The sequence below is a fragment of the Hemiscyllium ocellatum genome, chromosome 44 (genome assembly GCF_020745735.1).
Source record: "Hemiscyllium ocellatum isolate sHemOce1 chromosome 44, sHemOce1.pat.X.cur, whole genome shotgun sequence".
Lineage (NCBI taxonomy): Eukaryota > Metazoa > Chordata > Chondrichthyes > Orectolobiformes > Hemiscylliidae > Hemiscyllium > Hemiscyllium ocellatum.
In genome coordinates, this window is record NC_083444.1 from 2,129,681 (window position 1) to 2,148,833 (window position 19,153).

At 48.9% G+C, this 19,153-nt stretch overlaps 1 protein-coding gene across 2 annotated transcripts in view; it reads right to left on the minus strand.

Annotated features, from left to right (window-relative positions):
- Positions 1 to 413: 413 nt before the first annotated feature.
- Positions 414 to 19,153, minus strand: part of LOC132835145 (sodium/potassium-transporting ATPase subunit beta-2-like) — a 50,601-nt gene continuing 31,861 nt past the window's right edge. Inside the window, exons 2-8 of one of the 2 annotated variants that reach the window (XM_060854472.1) lie at positions 12,492 to 12,620; positions 10,301 to 10,405; positions 6,637 to 6,842; positions 6,037 to 6,093; positions 5,880 to 5,903; positions 3,506 to 3,601; positions 414 to 2,093 (exon numbers count right to left, since the gene is read on the minus strand). In XM_060854472.1, the coding sequence (XP_060710455.1) occupies positions 1,914 to 2,093; positions 3,506 to 3,601; positions 5,880 to 5,903; positions 6,037 to 6,093; positions 6,637 to 6,842; positions 10,301 to 10,405; positions 12,492 to 12,620 (797 nt within the window). In that variant the 3' untranslated portion in view covers positions 414 to 1,913. The remainder of the gene's footprint in view (positions 2,094 to 3,505; positions 3,602 to 5,879; positions 5,904 to 6,036; positions 6,094 to 6,636; positions 6,843 to 10,300; positions 10,406 to 12,491; positions 12,621 to 19,153) is intronic. The other variant, XM_060854473.1, reaches the window with a different exon arrangement.

Below are 19,153 nucleotides of genomic sequence, written 5' to 3' on the forward strand. Positions count from 1 at the left end.
GTTACATTTGAGCCAACCAGTTTAGGGACAACGTCAGTAAACCCATCTTCACCTGTAGCCTTGTTAGGTCAAAGGGCATCACAACCTCACAGGGACCATGGTGGTGAAATGGGGTCAAGGTTCACATCCAACTGCATGATGGGAGAGTTCCAAGGGCCTTAATAGTCTCCTCCTGTTCTCAGATTCCTACGAATAGTGCCCCCAACTCTGGGCCTATTTTTGGCTTTTTGACAAAAGACAACTTAGTTTTGAATTCAGGGCTAAAAGTTGGACACACCCTCAAACATCAGAGAGCGTACCTTACAAATTCACAGTGAGAAAAGACTCAATGTTTTTGGAATGCATTCATTTTTAAAGTCTGTTGACATACAACCCGAAACTGAATGAATTATATTATATAATGTACATATGTGTATTTATATATTATTTACGTACATTTCTTGCAAACGTTGGATGCTGTGGAAAGATTATTTAATGTAGGAACCCTAGTGGTCTCCCAACATCTAGATTAATGGAATGCTTTAGTCACCCCTGCACCCCCTCCCCAAACACACACCCTCTCATATTATTTTCATAATTGACAGTTTGGGAACTTTCAAGATACTTTTCCCTTGACTACCCGCTGGGAATGGTGCCAACTTGTGAAGTTTTTTTAAAAATTAATTTATTTCTGAGATGTGGGTGTTGCTGGGCCCAGCATTTCTTGCCCCGTCCCTAGTTGCCCCCCTTGAGAAGGTGGGGTTGAGCTGCCTTCCTGACCCGCTGCAGTCCATGTGCTGGAAGGTAGACCCACAATGTCCCTGAGGGAGGGAATCCCAGGATTCTGACCCAGCCACACTGAGGGAACGGCGATATATTTCCAAGTCAGGATGGGGAGGGGCTCGGAGGGGAACGTGCAGGGGGTGGGGTTCCCCTGTACCTGCTGCCCCTTGTCCTTCTGGATGGAAGGGGCAGTGGGTTTGGAAGGTGCTGCCTGAGGGTCTTTGATGAATTGACTCATTGGAGTTTTGCCATTTACAGTTTGTGATTGTTGGACAAGCTTACTGGCCTGGTTGTGAATGAGGGTTGGAATGTATGAATAAATGCGAGAGGTGTATTTAACAACAGCAAAAGCAAGAAATAGACTGGACCCTTGGTTGACTGTTATCAAGCCAGGGTCCTGGGAGGTGATCAGATACTGGCCACAGTAAATAAAACAGAGTCCTTAAGTCCAGATTGTAACTCACTGCGAACCCGTTCGCTTAGACCAAGTTAACACTGGGGCCTTAGTCCTGGCTCCTTTCCACACAGCGCATACACATACACACACCTGAAATGAACCCAGATTGGAGCAAATCTTCACGGAGAGCAGGGTGGGAGGCAGAAGGCTGGGCAGAGGTGGGGTCTTGCAAACCCCATGAATGCTGAATCACACTTTTAAAGGACCCAAAGTATTAATGTTGACTCTGAGGTTGCACAGCCAAACTTACAAAGATAGGGGCAGCCTGGCAAGGCTGGAGAGACATGCACGACAGGAGACTTTGCACATTTTATTTACATGATGAAAGCAACACGCCTGGATCAGGGTGCAAGAGGGGCCAGCACTCTTAAGGGTCAGGGAAATGTAATAGCATTGATTGATCATTCTTGTGGATGGGGTTCTTGACTCGTTACATGGGACATGAGCTTCTCGGTACAGTGCCAGTTCTGTTCAGTGTCCGATCTGAAGCTGGATTGAAGTAAGAATATCCTATCCGATGGAATTCCAACCTCTCTGTGCTCCAGAAAGCAGTCGAACACATCCAGGCGCTGATCTCTTCTCCCTCCCTCAAGCCAGATCTCATTTCCCTAATCCCGAATCCCCCCCCAAGCCCGCACACACACCCAGGTGTATCCCCCACCTGCCCAGTAAGACATGTCCAATGCCGAAAGGTTTAGGTGGATCCCGTTCCACCTGAGCCCACGTTCAGTGTGAAGACCACCCTGCCGGCGAACTTGTCTCGCTCATCGTCATTCCTCACGTTCGACCCGTAGACTTTGCACTCAATGTTGACGTCAACGTTGTTTGTTATGTTCACAAATTTCACGGCCACCAAGGGTTGTGTGTAGTTCACCTGCCGGACAGAGAGTGTACAGTGTGAGGAGTCACCCATTTAAGGCAGAGATAAGGACCTTTTCTTCCTGGGGCAGTAGTGAATCTCTGGAATTTAAAAAAAATTCATTCACTGGCATCGCTGGCTGGACCAGCATTTATTGCCCGTTCCGAATTACCCAGAGGGCAGTTAAGAGTCAACCCCTTTGCTGTGGGTCTGGAGTCACGTGTAGGCCAGACTGGGTAAGGATGGCAGTTTTCTTCCCTGAAGGATATCAATGGGTTTTCCAACAATCAATAACTGTTTCATAGTCATCATTAGAATCTTAATTCCAGATTTTAATTGAATTCAAATGCCACCCATCTGCCATGGTCGGATTCAAATCCGGGTCCCCAGAACTTTCACTGGGTCTCTGGATTAACAGCTCGCCACGCCCATTTACAAAGGTTGGGGCGATTCCTGGAGAGACATGAACAATAAGAGACTTTGGGGACAGTGAGGTCTGCAGATGCTGGAGATCAGAGTTGAGAGTGTGGCGTTGGAAAAGCGCTAGATCAGGCAGAATCCAAAGAGCAGGAAAAATCAACGGTTCGGGTCGGAATAAGAGACTTTGCGTGTTTTATTGACATATAAAAGCACACATTCTGGATGAGGGTCCAAGAGGGGCCAGCATTCTTAAGGGTCAGAGAAACGTGATAGCGTTGATTCAGCACTCCTGTAGGTGGGGGTCCATCTCCCCAGAAGTCTTTGCTGCAGAGGGCTTTTGAGGCAGGATCATTAAGTATATTCAAGATTGAGAAAGACAAATTTCCAATCAGTCAGGGGACTGAGGGCTCTGGGGAAAAAGTGGGAGTTAAGGATCCTCAGGTCAATCACTGAAACGCAAAGTGGATTGGACAGACTGAGTGGCCTCCTCCTGTTCATGTGACCATCATCTGCGTCACTCTGATTCCGGCCATCATCATTGGCAACTGTGTCACCACACTCATTGGCCCTGAGCTATCAAAGCTCTCCCTCACTTCAACCTCTCCACATCTCTCTCTCTCTCTGCTTTAAGACTCTCCTTAAGATCAGACCTCTTTGACCAAGCTTTCGACCTGACCTCAGAGTCAGAATCTGATTGATAATCCTGCGAAGGATCTCGGCATTAAGTCATTTCCATGTTTATATTTAAGGGGAAAGGGGCATCATTTTAAGGGAGGCTAGGGGCTTGATGCCTTATTGCAATGCTGTTTGACACTCCCATTGGTTCTTGCACTAAATGTCATCCCTATATTGGGATGGTTTGAGGGGGCACTGTTGGGTGTGGGGCACAGACTGACCTTGTGTCCGTGGGGCAAGGTAAACCGGCCACACATTTCAACAACTCCCCATCGCCACCACAAAGTCCCTGAATGTGCTGATAGCAGGGAGTTAGAAGCCGGTTTACTCACATGTGCTTTCTTTCCATAATATGGGAAGTACATCAGGTCCAAGGTCCCATTGGGAGGGAAATATTGGAGGTTGTGAACTTTGTCGTTGTCTTTGGTCTAAACAAGGAAAAGACATTTCAATGACTCGTTTCATCTGGCCGAATCTAATTCAGCATTCATGTGTAATAGGTGCAAGACATCAAATAGGTTTCCTAAAGTTGTGGCAGCAATTTGAGGGAGAGTGAGTGAATGAAAGGGAGTGTGAGTGAGAGAGAAAGAGAGAGAAGATTTGGTAGACTTGCCTTGATTGGTCAGTGCATTGAGTATACGAGTTAGGAGGTCATGTTGTGGCCGTGTATAGGACATGCGTTAGGCCACTTTTGGAATATCCAGTTTTTTTTAAGATTACTCACAGTGTGGAAACAGGCCCTTCAGCCCAACAAGACCACACTAACACACAACCCACCCATTCCCCTACATTTACCCCACACTACAGGCAATTTAGCATGGCCAATTCACCTGACCCGCACATCTTTGTGACTGTGGGAGGACACCGGAGCACCCGGAGGAAACCCACGCAGACACGGGGAGAACGTGCAAACTCCACACAGTCAGTCGCCTGAGTCAGGAATTGAACCCGGGTCTCTGGCGCTGTGAGGCAGCAGTGCTAACCACTGTGCCACCGTGCCGCCCACGAGTTCTGCTCTCCCTCCTATAGGGAAGATGTTATGAAACTTGAAAGGGTTCAGAAAAGATTTACAAGGATATTGCCAGGGTCAACTAGAGGGAGAGGCTGAATACGCTGGAACTGTTTTCCCTGGAGCGTCGGAGACTGAGGAGTGACCTTATGAAATCGTGAGGGGCATGGATAGGGTGGATAGCCTAAGTCTTTTCCCAAGGATGGGGGAAATCCAAAACTAGAGGGCAGAGGTTTAAGGTGAGAGGGGAAAGATCTAAAAAGGGACCTAAGGGGCAACTTTTTCATGCAGAGGAAGTAGTAGAGGCTGGTACAATTACAACATTTAAAAGGCATCTGGATGGGTTTATGAATAGGAAGTGTTTTGAGGGATATGGGCCAAGTGCTGGGAAATGGGACTAGATTAATTTAGGATATCTGGTTGGCATGGACAAGTTGGACTGAGGGGTCTGTTTCCATACTGTACATCTCTATGACAGTAAATGTAAGAAAACATGAGAGAAAGACAATGAAAGAGAGTGTGTGAGAGAGAAAAGAGGAATGGGTGAGAGACAAAAAGAGTGAAAATTAATGTGAGAGAGAGAATGATGGAGTGTGGAGGAGAGTGAAAAAAGAGTGAGAGAGAGTGAAAGGGAGTGAGTGAATGAGAAAGTGTGAGTCAGAGAGAAAGACAAAGGGATGGGGAGAGAGATGGACAAAGAGCGATAGGGAGTGAATGAATAGACGAAGGGAGCGAGCACAGTGGATAATGTGATTTTAATTTTTGGATTGAATTATTGATCTGGGGAGAACTCTCCAGCTTCTCTCTGACATAGTGGCTGCGGGATATTTAATATCCAGCTGGTCCTCAAGCACAGATCGACACCCTCTCCATCACTTTCCTCTAACTGTCCCAGCAATCCAGTCGAGGTGTGGAATGTTGGTGGTTTTGATGCGATTGATTTGATCCAATCACCATAACCGTACATATCCACTGCAATCCCCAACCCCCTCCAGGAACTCAGCGCTCCTCCAGTTTCAGCCTCTTGACCACCCCCCAATGTCCCATCGCTGCGCCATTAGTGGTTCTGCCCACAGCTGCTTGGGGTATGAGCCCTGGGATTCCCTTCCCTAAACCCATCCATCCCCGACTCTCTCTCCTCCTCGGAGATGCTGCCTACAATTGACGGATAATCTGGTTGCTGCTTCTGAGACATCACCTCCCCCCACCTCTCTGCAAAGCACCCTGGGAAAAGTAAGGGCGCTACCAAAACACAAGTTGCTGTTTTGGAAAGTTCTGACCCATCAGATTGCCCCTGAAAAGACACGGCCTCTCCGGCTGGTCCATACTCCCCCTCGAATGACTCTCTGCTCTTTCCCTCGAAGGTGTAGCAGTGGGTTAGGCCGACTCTGTGTCTCTTTGACCCTGGGGATAGCTAAATGAGAAGCAGCAAGCCCCGAGGGAGTTAAAGCGAGGCGGGCTAGCATTGGAAAAGCGGGCAGCACTGGCAAAATTGGTTCGACTCTACGGAACAATCTAGAAGCCAACACTGAGCCCTCCCCACCCCCTCACTCACAGACTTGGGAAAAGGGTAGATACTCAGATCCCAATAATCTGCAGGTCAAGGGTCAACCGCTCCGGGTGGGAGTACACTGCAAGGGGAGGGGAAGACAGATTTCTGTCAGCTAGCATCTCCCGCTAATGTCCAGGCATCTTACCCCCTCATTTTTCTCATCTTTTGCCTACGATGATCCGATGGAATGGACAGCAGACGGGATGAAATGAAAGAGAGAGAGAGAGAGAGAGATGGTTAACATGTTCAGCTTGGAAGCTGCTGCCTGCAATAATGGCCAATTCCACTGACCAGCCACTAACCTTCCCTTCACAGGACACGTACGGTGTCTTCCCTTCACCAGGTAGGAACCCGATAATCTGAAAAGGAAAATGAGAGAAGGTGGGAAACCTTGCATTTCTGTAGCACCCCTCTTGGGACATTCACAGGAGGGGAAGCACTTTTGTCAGTGTGGCTGTTGTGAGGTGGGAAGTGCCACAGCGAGACTGCTTACAGCAAGTACCCTGGGATCATGAGCAGAGATTCCATTTTACCGATGGTTGAGCAATAAATATTGGACCCTAACGCAGCGGGGAGGGCTCAGTCTTGCCCTTTCTTGAGGGTGGTCATGAGATTGCTTGTGTCCCACATGAGAGGATAAAAGGGACTTTTATTAAACATCTTAGTCCAAGCACGCAGAGCTCCCTTAGCGTCGACCTTATCGACAGTGCAGCCAATCCACCCGAAACCTGCACACCTCTGGGCTGTGGGAGGAAACGAGAGCACCCGGAGGAAACTCACGCAGACACAGGGAGAATGTGCAAACTCCACACAGACTGTCGCCCGAGGGTGGGATCGAAACCAGGTCCCTGCCGCTGGAAGGCAGCAGCGCGAACCACTGGGCCACCATTTCACGAGCTCACCTTGTTCATCTTGACGAGGATGCAGGGTTTCCCTTCGCTGTACCCATACGTCTTGTCCTCTAGCCCCGAGCACTGGCCCAGCATGGTTCGGTTGAATTGACAGGATCGCTTCGGGGTATTGCGAACGTCCCCGCTGTCCTCTTGGAGGTAATATGTCCCCGGCCTGCACTGGTCATTATTCGAAACCTGAACACTGTCGTTATAGGCTGGAGGAGCAGAGGAAGATTCCCCATTAGAGATGTTGACTCCCCTTGTGGTCAATTCTCTTCCTTGTGACCCATCTGCTGTGCTCTTATGTTGCAGACAGGAGACAATCGCGTATCTATGTAGCTATGTAACTAGCTACTAAGCAGTATGCAATAAACATTTGCTGTTTAAATAAGACAGAGCCTATTTTTAGGATGATGTGGAAGTGCCATTGAGGTGGACAAAGTCAGAAGTTACACAACACCAAGTTGTAGTGCATTTATTTGAAATCACCTGATGAAGGAACAGCACTCCGATATGAAATAAACCTGTTGGACTATAACCTGGTATCATGTGACTTTAGATTACTTACAGTGTGGAAACAGGCCCTTCGGCCCAACAAGTCCACACCGACCCGCCGAAGCGCAACCCACCCATACCCCTACATTTACCCCTTACCTAACACTACAGGCAATTTAGCATGGCCAATTCACCTGACCTGCACATCTTTGGACTGTGGGAGGAAACCGGAGCACCCGGAGGAAACCCACGCAGACACGGGGAGAACGTGCAAACTCCACACAGTCAGTCGCCTGATTCGGGAACTGAACCGGGGTCTCTGGCGCTGTGAGGCAGCAGTGCTAACCACTGTGCCACCGTGCCACCCGACTTCTGACTTTAAGATGGCCTCGTGGTATTATTGCTATTAATCCAGATACTCAGCTAATGTTTTGGGGACCCCAGGTTCAAGTCTTGCCCCGGTGATGGCGGTGATTTTTTTTTAACTCTGGAATTAAGAATCTACAGGTGACCATTAACAATTGTCAGGAAAAGTTCATCTGGCTGACTAACATTCTTTAGGGAAGGAAATCTGCCAAGCTTTCCTGGCCTGGCCTACATGTGACTCCAGACCCACAGCCAATGTGGTTGACGCTTAAAGGCCGCCTGGAATGTTCTAGCAAGCCACCCAGTTCAAGGGCAGCTCGGGATGGACAATAAATGCTGTCCACATGTCATGAGTGAAAAACAAAAATCCTTCTGTCTACGTCACCGTGCGGACCTTTCTCTGCAGTCGATGTCAGAAGCTTACCTCACACCAGAAAGAGGGATGGCTGGGGATGAATCTACTAAAGAACAGGCCCAGCAGAAACTAACAGTACAGAAACTGTGGGCCAAATGGCCTCCGTTTGTGCCATCACAGTGCAATAGGCCGGGCAATAGGACTCGTGTACTGAGGTAGTATGGGCTGAAACGGAAAAGGAGAGGTCACCCTGTTGGGAGTTTTCTATAGGCCTCTGAAAAGTTCCAGAGATGTAGAGGAAAGGATAGCAAAGATAATTCTGGATAGGAGCGAGAATAACACGATAGTTGTCACGGGGAACTTTAACTTTCTAAATATTGACTGGAAATACCATAGTTTGAGTACTTTAGATGGGTCAGTTTTTGTCCAATGTGTGCAGGAGGGTTTCCTGACACAGTATGTCAACAGACCAACAAGAGGTGAGGCCACATTGGATTTGGTACTGGCTAATGAACCTGGCCAGGTGTTAGATTTGGAAGTCGGTGAGCACTTTGGTGATAGTGACCACAATTCGGTGATGTTTACTTTAGTGATGGAAAGGGATAGGTATATACCGCAGGGCAAGAGTTATAGCTGGGGGAAAGTCAGTTATGATGTGATTAGACAAGATTTAGGATGCATAGGATGGGGAAGGAAACTGCAGGGGATGGGCAAGGTGACTGAACGGGTAGATGAGGGTAAAATGGTTGATGTGGTGTATATGGGCGGCACGGTGGCACAGTGGTTAGCACTGCTGCCTCACGGCGCCAGAGACCCGGGTTCAATTCCCGCCTCAGGTGACTGACTGTGTGGAGTTTGCACGTTCTTCCTGTGTCTGCGTGGGTTTCCTCCGGGTGCTCCGGTTTTCTCCCACAGTCCAAAGATGTGCGGGTCAGGGTGAATTGGCCATGCTAAATTGCCCGTAGTGTTAGGTAAGGGGTAAATGTAGGGGTATGGGTGGGTGGCGGGTCGGTGTGTAATTTTTAACTTGCTAAGATTCTTGGTAGTGTGCATGAGCAGAGAGATCACAGTGTCCATGTGCGTAGATCCCTGAAAGTTAACACCCTGGGTTGATGGGTTGTTAAGAAGTGTGTCAGCTTTTATTGGTAGAGGGATTGATTTCGGAGCCATGAGGTCATGCTGCAGCTCTACAAAACTCTGTGCGGCTGCACATGGAGTATTGTGTACAGTTCTGGTCACCGTATTATAGGAAGGATGTGGAAGCTTTGGAAAGGGTGCAGAGGAGATTTAACAGGATGTCGCCTGGTCTGGAGGGAAGGTCTTATGAGTAAAGGCTGAGGGAACTGAGGCTGTTTTCATTAGAGAGAAGGTTGAGAGGTGACTTAATAGAGACACATAAGATAATCAGAGGGTTAGAAAGGGTGGACAATGAGAGCCTTTTCCTTGGATGGTGATGGCTAGCACGAGGGGACATGGTTTTAAATTGAGGGGTGATAGATATAGGACAGATGTCAGAGGTAGTTTCTTTATTCAGAGAGTAATAGGGGTGTGGACTGCACTGACTGTAACTGTAGTAGACTCACCAACTTTAAGGCCATTTAAGTGGTCATTGCATAAACATATGGATGATAATGGAATAGTGTAGGTTAGATGGGCTTCAGTTGAAAATGTGTTGCTGGTTAAAGCACAGCAGGTCAGGCAGCATCCAAGGAATAGGAAATTCGACGTTTCGGGCATAAGCCCTTCATCAGGAATGAGGAGAGGGTGCCAGGCAGGCTAAGATAAAAGGTAGGGAGGAGGGACTTGGGGGAGGGGCGATGGAGATGGGATAGGTGGAAGGAGGTCAAGGTGAGGGTGATAGGCTGGAGTGGGGTGGGGGCGGAGAGGTTAGGAAGAAGATTGCAGGTTGGGAGGGCGGTGCTGAGTTGAGGGAACCGACTGAGACAAGGTGGGGGGAGGGGAAATGAGGAAACTGGAGAAATCCGAGTTCATCCCTTGTGGTTGGAGGGTTCCCAGGCGGAAGATGAGGCGTTCTTCCTCCAGCCGTCGTGTTGTTATGTTTTGCCGGTGGAGGAGTCCAAGGACCTGCATGTCCTTGGTGGAGTGGGAGGGAGAGTTAAAGTGTTGAGCCACGGGGTGGTTGGGTTGGTTGGTCCGGGCGTCCCTGAGGTGTTCTCTGAAGCGTTCCGCAAGTAGGTGGCCCGTCTCCCCAACGTAGAGGAGGCCACATCGGGTGCAGCGGATGCAATAGATGATGTGTGTGGAGGTGCAGGTGAACTTGTGGCGGATATGGATGGGCTTCAGATTGGTTCCACAGGTCGGCACAGTATCGAGGGCCGAAGGGCCTGTACTGTGCTGGAATGTTCTGTGTTCTATGCTTACAGAGAGCGGAGTCAGAAAGTGAAGAGGGGAGATGGGGGTAAAGTCAGTGATGGCTGCTCCACAAAGTCTACTCACAGTCCAGGTACGCGTTGAGGGCTTGGACATGTGCCTGCCATGTGCTTTCATGTGACGTGTTGAACGTAACAAGTAGACTGTCTGTTCTTGGGCGGATCATCAGACCTAGGAAAGAAAACCCCATTGGTGATTCACTTGCCAGCGACTGTCCAATCCACAACTGATGCTGTCCCATATGATGAGACCATAAGAAACAGGAATAGGCCATTTGTTCCCTTGAGCCTGCTCTAGCATTTAGAATCATCATGCGGAAGCAGGCCATTCAGCCTATCAGGTCCATACTGGCCATCTGAACACCATCCCATCTAGACCCACCTCCCTATCCCTGTAACCCTGCACTGCTCATGTCTAATCCACCTAGCCTGCACATCCTGGACATGGACAGGACGATTTCCCGTGGCCAATTTACCCTAAATCTGCACAACTTTAGACTGTGGGAGGAAACCGGAGCACCCGGAGGAAACCCACGCAGACACGGGGAGAACGTGCAATCCCCGCACAGACAGCTGCCTGAGGGTGGAATCGAACCCAGGTCCCTGGCGCTGTGAGGCAGCAGTGCTAACCACTGAATAACCGCGCCACCCCACCACCCAGTGAGATTGTGACTGTCTGAGATCCTGACCCTCCTCATGTCCTGCCCTTTTCCCCATTACTCTCTATTTCCTCTCCTTATCAAGAACCTCTCTATCTCAGCCTTAGACTATCAGGCATAGATACAGGCCATTTGGCCCCACTGCTCCATACTGGTCTCCATTTACACTCCAAACGAGCTTCCTCTCATCTCATTGACAGAAGCTGTTGTTAAATATTGAAGAAGAGGCCACCGTTTGGATTGTAAAAGTAATCAAGCAACATGGGAATAGCACAGGAAATTGAGACCAAGGGAGACTAGTCAGCCAAGATCTAGCTGAACGTGAGAATAGGTCTGAGGGACTAATTGTGTCAATCTCCTGTGATCCTGATGGTCAGCAACATTGTAAGGAAGTGGTCACGTCCAGTTCATTTATCACAACCTCATGAGCAGCTAGAGGCCGCGATCAAAAGGACGAATGGAATGAAAAGTCTTTCCCAGGACAGAGCTGGAATACAAAGGATTGGAGAGGATGATTGTTTGATCTCTGTTGCTGGGGTAACGGGGTTCAGTTCTGAGGCCCCCGTGAACCTCTGAGGAGGGGGTGGTGGGGAATAGCACAGATTGACCAGAGCCACCCTCTCCACTCTGTAATAAACATCTATTAAACTTCAATTGAATGTTGGGTAAGGGATAGAGTAAGTGGATTAACAGACCTTCACAATCTAAATGGCAGAGTGTGGTTGGGCCATTATTCTGTTTCTTTTATTTGTTCATGGGGTGTGGGCATCACTGGCTGGACCCATCACTTATTGTCCTGTCCCTAGTTTCCCCCCCGTGAGTAGGTGGGGGTGAGCTGTTTTCTTGACCTCCATGTGCTGTGGATAGACCCACAATGTCCCTGAGGGAGGGAATCCCAGGATTCTGACCCAGCCACACTGAGGGAACGGCGATGTATTTCCAAGTCAGGATGGGGAGGGGCTCGGAGGGGAACGTGCAGGGGGTGGGGTTCCCCTGTATCTGCTGCCCCTTGTCGTAGAGATGTCCAGTAGAAACAAACTCTTCAGTCCAACCTGTCCATGTGACCAGATATTCTAAATTAATCTAATCCCATTAATCAGCATTGTCCTTCCACTTAGAAATGACACACACACAGACACCCACACACACATACACACACACACACACATATACACACACACAGACACACACACACACACACCCACACACAGACACACACAGACACCCACACACAGACACACACATACACACACACACACACACGACACAGACACACACACACAGACACACACACGCAGACAGACACATACACACACACAGACACCCACACGCAGACACACACACGCACACCCACAGACACCCACACACACATACAGACACACACACACACATGCAGACACACAGACACCCACACGCAGACAGATAGACAGACAGACAGACACACACACACACAGACACACACAGACACACACACACACACGCAGATGCAGACACACACACACACAGACACACACACAGACACACACACACAGACACACACACACACACACACACAGACACACACACAGACACACACACCCCCCTTGCGAATCTCTGTACCTGGGTTCGTGATCCGATCTTGGTACTTTGGTGTGTATTCATTAACGGTCTGCAGCATCACCCACATGGTCAGGCTGAAGAGACCAGTTAGGAAAGTGTAAAAGACTGCGTAAAACATCAGAATCAGTGCTGCAAGAGATCAGAATATTACAGGGCATCAGTGTGTTAGCCCATGTCTCACAGGTCAATAAATAAAAAGGATACATGCAACCCATCTGATCCAGGGGACATATTGGCTTGTGATTCCCTCGCACTTTTGTCTTAAGTGATAATTTTTGACCTTTATTTCCTCTCCACGCTCACCCCCTCTCATCCTTACTTCCCTTGATTATTTTTGTATTTTTAAAATGCTGTTAGTGTCCTGTGCAGTAAAGAGGGTTACTCTTCGGCGGGTCGGTGTGGACGGGATGGGCCGAAGGGCCTGTTTCCACACTGTAGGGAATCTAATCTAATCTAATCAATTCTTCTGCCATTTCCTGGCTCCCCATTATTATGTCCCCAGCCTCATTCTCTAAGGGGCCTGTTTTCTTCAGGCCTTTCTCTTCTTAGTTATATATTTAAAGAAGTTGTTACTGTCTGATTTGATAATATTTGCTAGTTTGGCTTTATTTTCTCCCTCTTTTTATGTCTTTCATCATCTTTTAAAATTTTACCTATTGTCTGGTTACCATTAACATTGGCCACATTGTTTGGCACATTTTTCTTTCAATGTAGTACGTTCCTTATTCCCCTGATAGGTTTATCCCTTTCCTAAAGGCCTCCTGCCTCACGAGGATGTGTCTTTGCTGTGAATCATAAAGTTGTGAGCTTTGTTTTCAAGGTATTGCTGAAGCTGTCTAATTACAAATGGCTGAAACTGGAGCCTCATTAACTTTTAAACGAAAACTAATTCCATTTTAGGGATTGAAGATGAGTGAGTCAGAGGTTTTGAGAAGGCAGGGAACTATGAGTATATTGATTCACAGAAGGTGGGGGTATACGGACCAGTTGAAGACAGGAGACTCGATGATGTAACATATTACCATTCCAAGTTTGAACTTGGTGGTGAGGAGAGCAGGGTTCTCCTGGGGCTGAATGGCCACCATAAGTGGCTCCCTGTTTTTCGATAGTCCATGCAAAGAAGCCCAGTATCTCAGCAGTTTGTGGTACCACACAAGGCAAGAGTTTAAGATAGTTCATCATTAGAACTCAATTGTAATGTTGGCCATCTTCAGCACACTACCAGTAGCACTGTGGGAGGTTGCTGTGTGTGTCAACATAACAGGCCCCAGCCACACACCACACTCAAGAGTTAGTGGGCAGCAGGAGGTGCTGACATTCCCACTAATTACCTCATTAGCTCAGTTGTCTGGATGCCTTGAATGTGCTGTTCCAATGCTGGTTCAATGCCCGTGCCACTGAGAGAATTTGATCATCCAAACTTTCATTGTTCCCAACAGAAATAGCATTGACACAGCCGTGGTTAGCAGCTTTCAGAGGAGACATAGACATTCCCAATGGGGGAGCAGAACCACCGGGCCTACAGAGGGTCAGTGCTGAGGGAGTGGGCACTGTCAGAGGGTCAGTGCTGAGTGAGCGCCGCACTGTCGGAGGGTCAATGCTGAGGGAGTGCCGCACTGTCGGAGGATCAGTGCTGAGGGAGTGCTGCACTGTCGGAGGGTCAGTGCTGAGGGAGTGCCGCACTGTCGGAGGGTCAGTGCTGAGGGAGTGCCGCACTGTCGGAGGGTCAGTGCTGAGGGAGTGGGCACTGTCGGAGGGTCAGTGCTGAGGGAGCGGGCACTGTCAGAGGGTGAGCGCTGACGGAGCGTCACGCTTTCAGAGGGTCAGTACTGAGGGAGTGCTGCACTGTCGAAAGTTCAGCGCTGAGGGAGTGCTGCACAGTCGGAGGGTCAGCGCTGAGGGAGCGCTGCACTGACGGAGAATCAAAGCTGAGGGAGTGGGCACTGTCGGAGGGTCAGTGCTGAGAGAGAGGGCACTGTCGGAGGGTCAGGGCTGAGGGTGTAGGCACTGTCGAAGGGCCAGTGCCGAGGGGGTGGGCCCTGTCGGAGGGTCAGTGCTGAGGGAGTGCGTTATTGCAGACATTGTGATACCAGGACTGATGTACGGCATGGAAACAGACCCTTCAGTCCAGGTGTACAGCATGGAAACAGACCCTTCTCAGTCCAGGTGTACAGTATGGAAACAGACCCTTCAGTCCAGGTGTACAGCATGGAAACAGACCCTTCTCAGTCCAGGTGTACAGTATGGAAACAGACCCTTTAATCCGGGTGTACAGTATGGAAACAGACCCTTCACAGTCCAGGTGTACAGTATGGAAACAGACCCTTCAGTCCAGGAGTACAGTATGGAAACAGACCCTTCAGTCCAGGTGTACAGCATGGAAACAGATCCTTCAGTCCAGGTGTACAGTATGGAAACAGACCCTTCACAGTCCAGGTGTACAGTATGGAAACAGACCCTTCAGTCCAGGTGTACAGTATGGAAACAGACCCTTCACAGTCCAGGTGTACAGTATGGAAACAGACCCTTCAGTCCAGGTGTACAGTATGGAAACAGACCCTTTAATCCAGGTGTACTTTATAGAAACAGACCCTCAAACCATATAAATGCCTGAGGAATCAGCACAGAAGCGCTTCAGATGATGCTCCCATGCACTGAAGATGTCACCTAGAAAGGGGACGAAACGTTTGCAACAAAAACTCTCAGCTCGGCGAACAGAACCACAACAACGAGCACCCGAGCTACAAACCGTCTCACAAACTTTGATGGAGACAGACCCTTCACAGTCCAGGTGTACAGCATGGAACCAGACCCTTCAGTCCAGGTGTACAGTATGGAGACCATAAGACCATAAGACATAGGAGTGGAAGTAAGGCCATTCGGCCCATCGAGTCCACTCAGCCATTCAATCATGGCTGATGGGCATTTCAACTCCACTTACCAGTGTTCTCCCCGTAGCCCTTAATTCCTCGAGACAAGAATCTATCAATCTCGGCCTTGAAGATATTTAGCATCCTGGCCTCCACTGCACTCTGCGGCAATGAATTCCACAGGCCCACCACTCTCTGGCTGAAGAAATGTCTCCACATTTCTGTTCTGAATTGACCCCCTCTAATTCTAAGGCTGTGTCCACGGGTCCTAGTCTCCTCGCCTAACGGAAACAATTTCCTAGCATCCACCCTTTCCAAGCCATGTATTATCTTGTACGTCTCTATTAAGTCTCCCCTTAAACTTCTAAACTCCAACGAATACAATCCCAGTATCATCAGCCGTTCCTCATATGTTAGACCAACCATTCCAGGGATCATCCGTGTGAATCTCCGCTGGACACGCTCCAGTGCCAGTATGTCCTTCCTGAGGTGTGGGGACCAAAACTGGACACAGTACTCCAAATGGGGCCTAACCAGAGCTTTATAAAGTCTCAGTAGCACAACGGTGCTTTTATATTCCAACCCTCTTGAGATAAGAGACAACATTGCATTCGCTTTCTTAATCACGGACTCAACCTGCATGTTTACCTTTAGAGAATCCTCGACTAGCATTCCCAGATCCCTTTGTACTTTGGCTTTACGAATTTTCTCACCGTTTAGAAAGTAGTCTATGCTTTTATTCTTTTTGCCAAAGTGCAAGACCTCACACTTGCTCACGTTAAATTCCATCAGCCATTTCCTGGACCACTCTCCCAACCTGTCTAGATCAAACCCTTCAGTCCAGGTGTACAGTATGGAAACAGACCCTGCAGTCCAGGTGTACAGTATGGAAACAGACCCTTCACAGTCCAGGTGTACCGCATGGAAACAGACCCTTCAGTCCAGGTGTACAACATGGAAACAGACCCTTCAGTCCAGGTGTACAGCATGGAAACAGACCCTACACAGTCCAGGTGTACAGTATGGAAACAGACCCTTCAGTCCAGGTGTACAGTATGGAAACAGAACCTTTAGTCCAGGTGTACAGCATGGAAACAGACCCTTCAGTCCAGGTGTACAGAATGGAAACAGACCCTTCAGTCCAGGTGTACAACATGGAAACAGAACTTTCACAGTCCAGGTGTACAGCATGGAAACAGACCCTTCAGTCCAGGTGTATAGTATCGAAACAGACCCTTCAGTCCAGGTGTACAGCATGGAAACAGACCCTTCAGTGCAGGTGTACAGCATGGAAACACACCCTTATCTCCAGGTGTACAGCATGGAAACAGACCCTTCAGTCCAGGTGTACAGTATGGAAACAGACCCTTCAGTGCAGGTGTATAGTATCGAAACAGACCCTTCAGTCCAGGTGTACAGTATCGAAACAGACCCTTCAGTCCAGGTGTACAGCATGGAAACAGACCCTTCAGTCCAGGTGTACAGTATGGAAACAGACCCTTCAGTCCAGGTGTATAGTATCGAAACAGACCCTTTAGTCCAGGTGTACAGCATGGAAACAGACCCTTCAGTCCAGGTGTACAGTATGGAAACAGACCCTTCAGTCCAGGTGTATAGTATCGAAACACACCCTTATCTCCAGGTGAACAACATGGAAACAGACCCTTCAGTCCAGGTGTATAGTATCGAAACAGACCCTTCAGTCCAGGTGTACAGCATGGAAACAGACCCCTCACAGTCCAGGTGTACAGCATGGAAACAGACCCTTCACAGTCCAGGTGTACAGCATGGAAACAGACCCTTCAGTCCAGGTGTACAGTATGGAAACAGACCCTTCAGTCCAGGTGTACAGCATGGAAGCAGACCCCTCACAGTCCAGGTGCACAGCATGGAAACAGACCCTTCACAGTCCAGGTGTACAGAATGGAAACAGACCCTTCAGTCCAGGTGTACAGCATGGAAACAGACCCTTCACAGTCCAGGTGTACAGCATGGAAAGAGACCCTTCAGTCCAGGTGTACAGCATGGAAACAGACCCTTCAGTCCAGGTGTACAGCATGGAAACAGATCCTTCACGGTCCAGGTGTACAGTATCGAAACAGACCCTTCACAGTCCAGGTGTACAGCATGGAAAGAGAATCTTCAGTCCAGGTGTACAGAATGGAAACAGACCCCTCACAGTCCTGGTGTACAACATGGAAACAGACCCTTCACAGTCCAGGAGTACAGCATGGAAAGAGAACCTTCAGTCCAGGTGTACAGAATGGAAACAGACCCCTCACAGTCCAGGTGTACAGTATGGAAACAGACCCTTCAGTCCATGTGTACAGCATGGAAACAGACCCTTCAGTCCAGGTGTACAACATGGAAACAGACCCTTCAGTCCAGGCGTACAGAATGGAAAGAGACCCTTCAGTCCAGGTGTACAGCATGGAAAGGGACCCTTCAGTCCAGGTGTACAACATGGAAACAGACCCCTCACAGTCCAGGTGTACAGTATGGAAATAGACCCCTCACAGTCCAGGTGTACAGCATGGAAACAGAACCTTTAGTCCAGGTGTACAGTATGGAAACAGACCCTTCAGTCCAGGTGTACAGTATGGAAATAGACCCCTCACAGTCCAGGTGTACAGCATGGAAACAGAACCTTTAGTCCAGGTGTACAGTATGGAAACAGGCCCTTTAGTCCAGGTGTACAGCATGGAAAGAGACCCTTCAGTCCAGGTGTACAACATGGAAACAGACCCCTCACAGTCCAGGTGTACAGCATGGAAACAGACCCCTCACAGTCCAGGTGTACAGCATGGAAACAGACCCTTTAGTCCAGGTGTACAGTATGGAAACAGATCCTTTAGTCCAGGAGTACAGCATGGAAACAGACCCTTCAGTCCAGGTGTACAGCATGGAAACAGACCCCTCACAGTCCAGGTGTACAGTATGGAAACAGACCCTTCAGTCCAGGAGTACAGCATGGAAACAGACCCTTCAGTCCAGGTGTACAGTATGGAAACAGACCCTTTAGTCCAGGTGTACAGTATGGAAACAGACCCTTCAGTCCAGGTGTACAGCATGGAAACAGAACCTTCAGTCCAGGTGTACAGTATGGAAACAGACCCTTCAGTCCAGGTGTACAGTATGGAAACAGACCCCTCACAGTCCAGGTGTACAGTATGGAAACAGATCCTTTAGTCCAGGTGTACAGCATGGAAACAGATCCTTCAGTCCAGGTGTACAGTATGGAAACAGATCCTTCAGTCCAGGTGTACAGCATGGAAACAGACCCTTCAGTCCAGGTGTACAGAATGGAAACAGACCCCTCACAGTCCAGGTGTACAACATGGAAACAGACCCTTCACAGTCCAGGAGTACAGCATGGAAAGAGAACCTTCAGTCCAGGTGGACAGAATGGAAACAGACCCCTCACAGTCCAGGTGTACAGTATGGAAACAGACCCTTCAGTCCAGGTGTACAGCATTGAAACAGACCCTTCAGTCCAGGTGTACAACATGGAAACAGACCCTTCAGTCCAGGTGTACAGAATGGAAAGAGACCCTTCAGTCCAGGTGTACAGCATGGAAAGAGACCCTTCAGTTCAGGTGTACAACATGGAAACAGACCCCTCACAGTCCAGGTGTACAGTATGGAAATAGACCCCTCACAGTCCAGGTGTACAGCATGGAAACAGAACCTTTAGTCCAGGTGTACAGTATGGAAACAGAACCTTTTGTCCAGGTGTACAGTATGGAAATAGACCCCTCACAGTCCAGGTGTACAGTATGGAAATAGACCCCT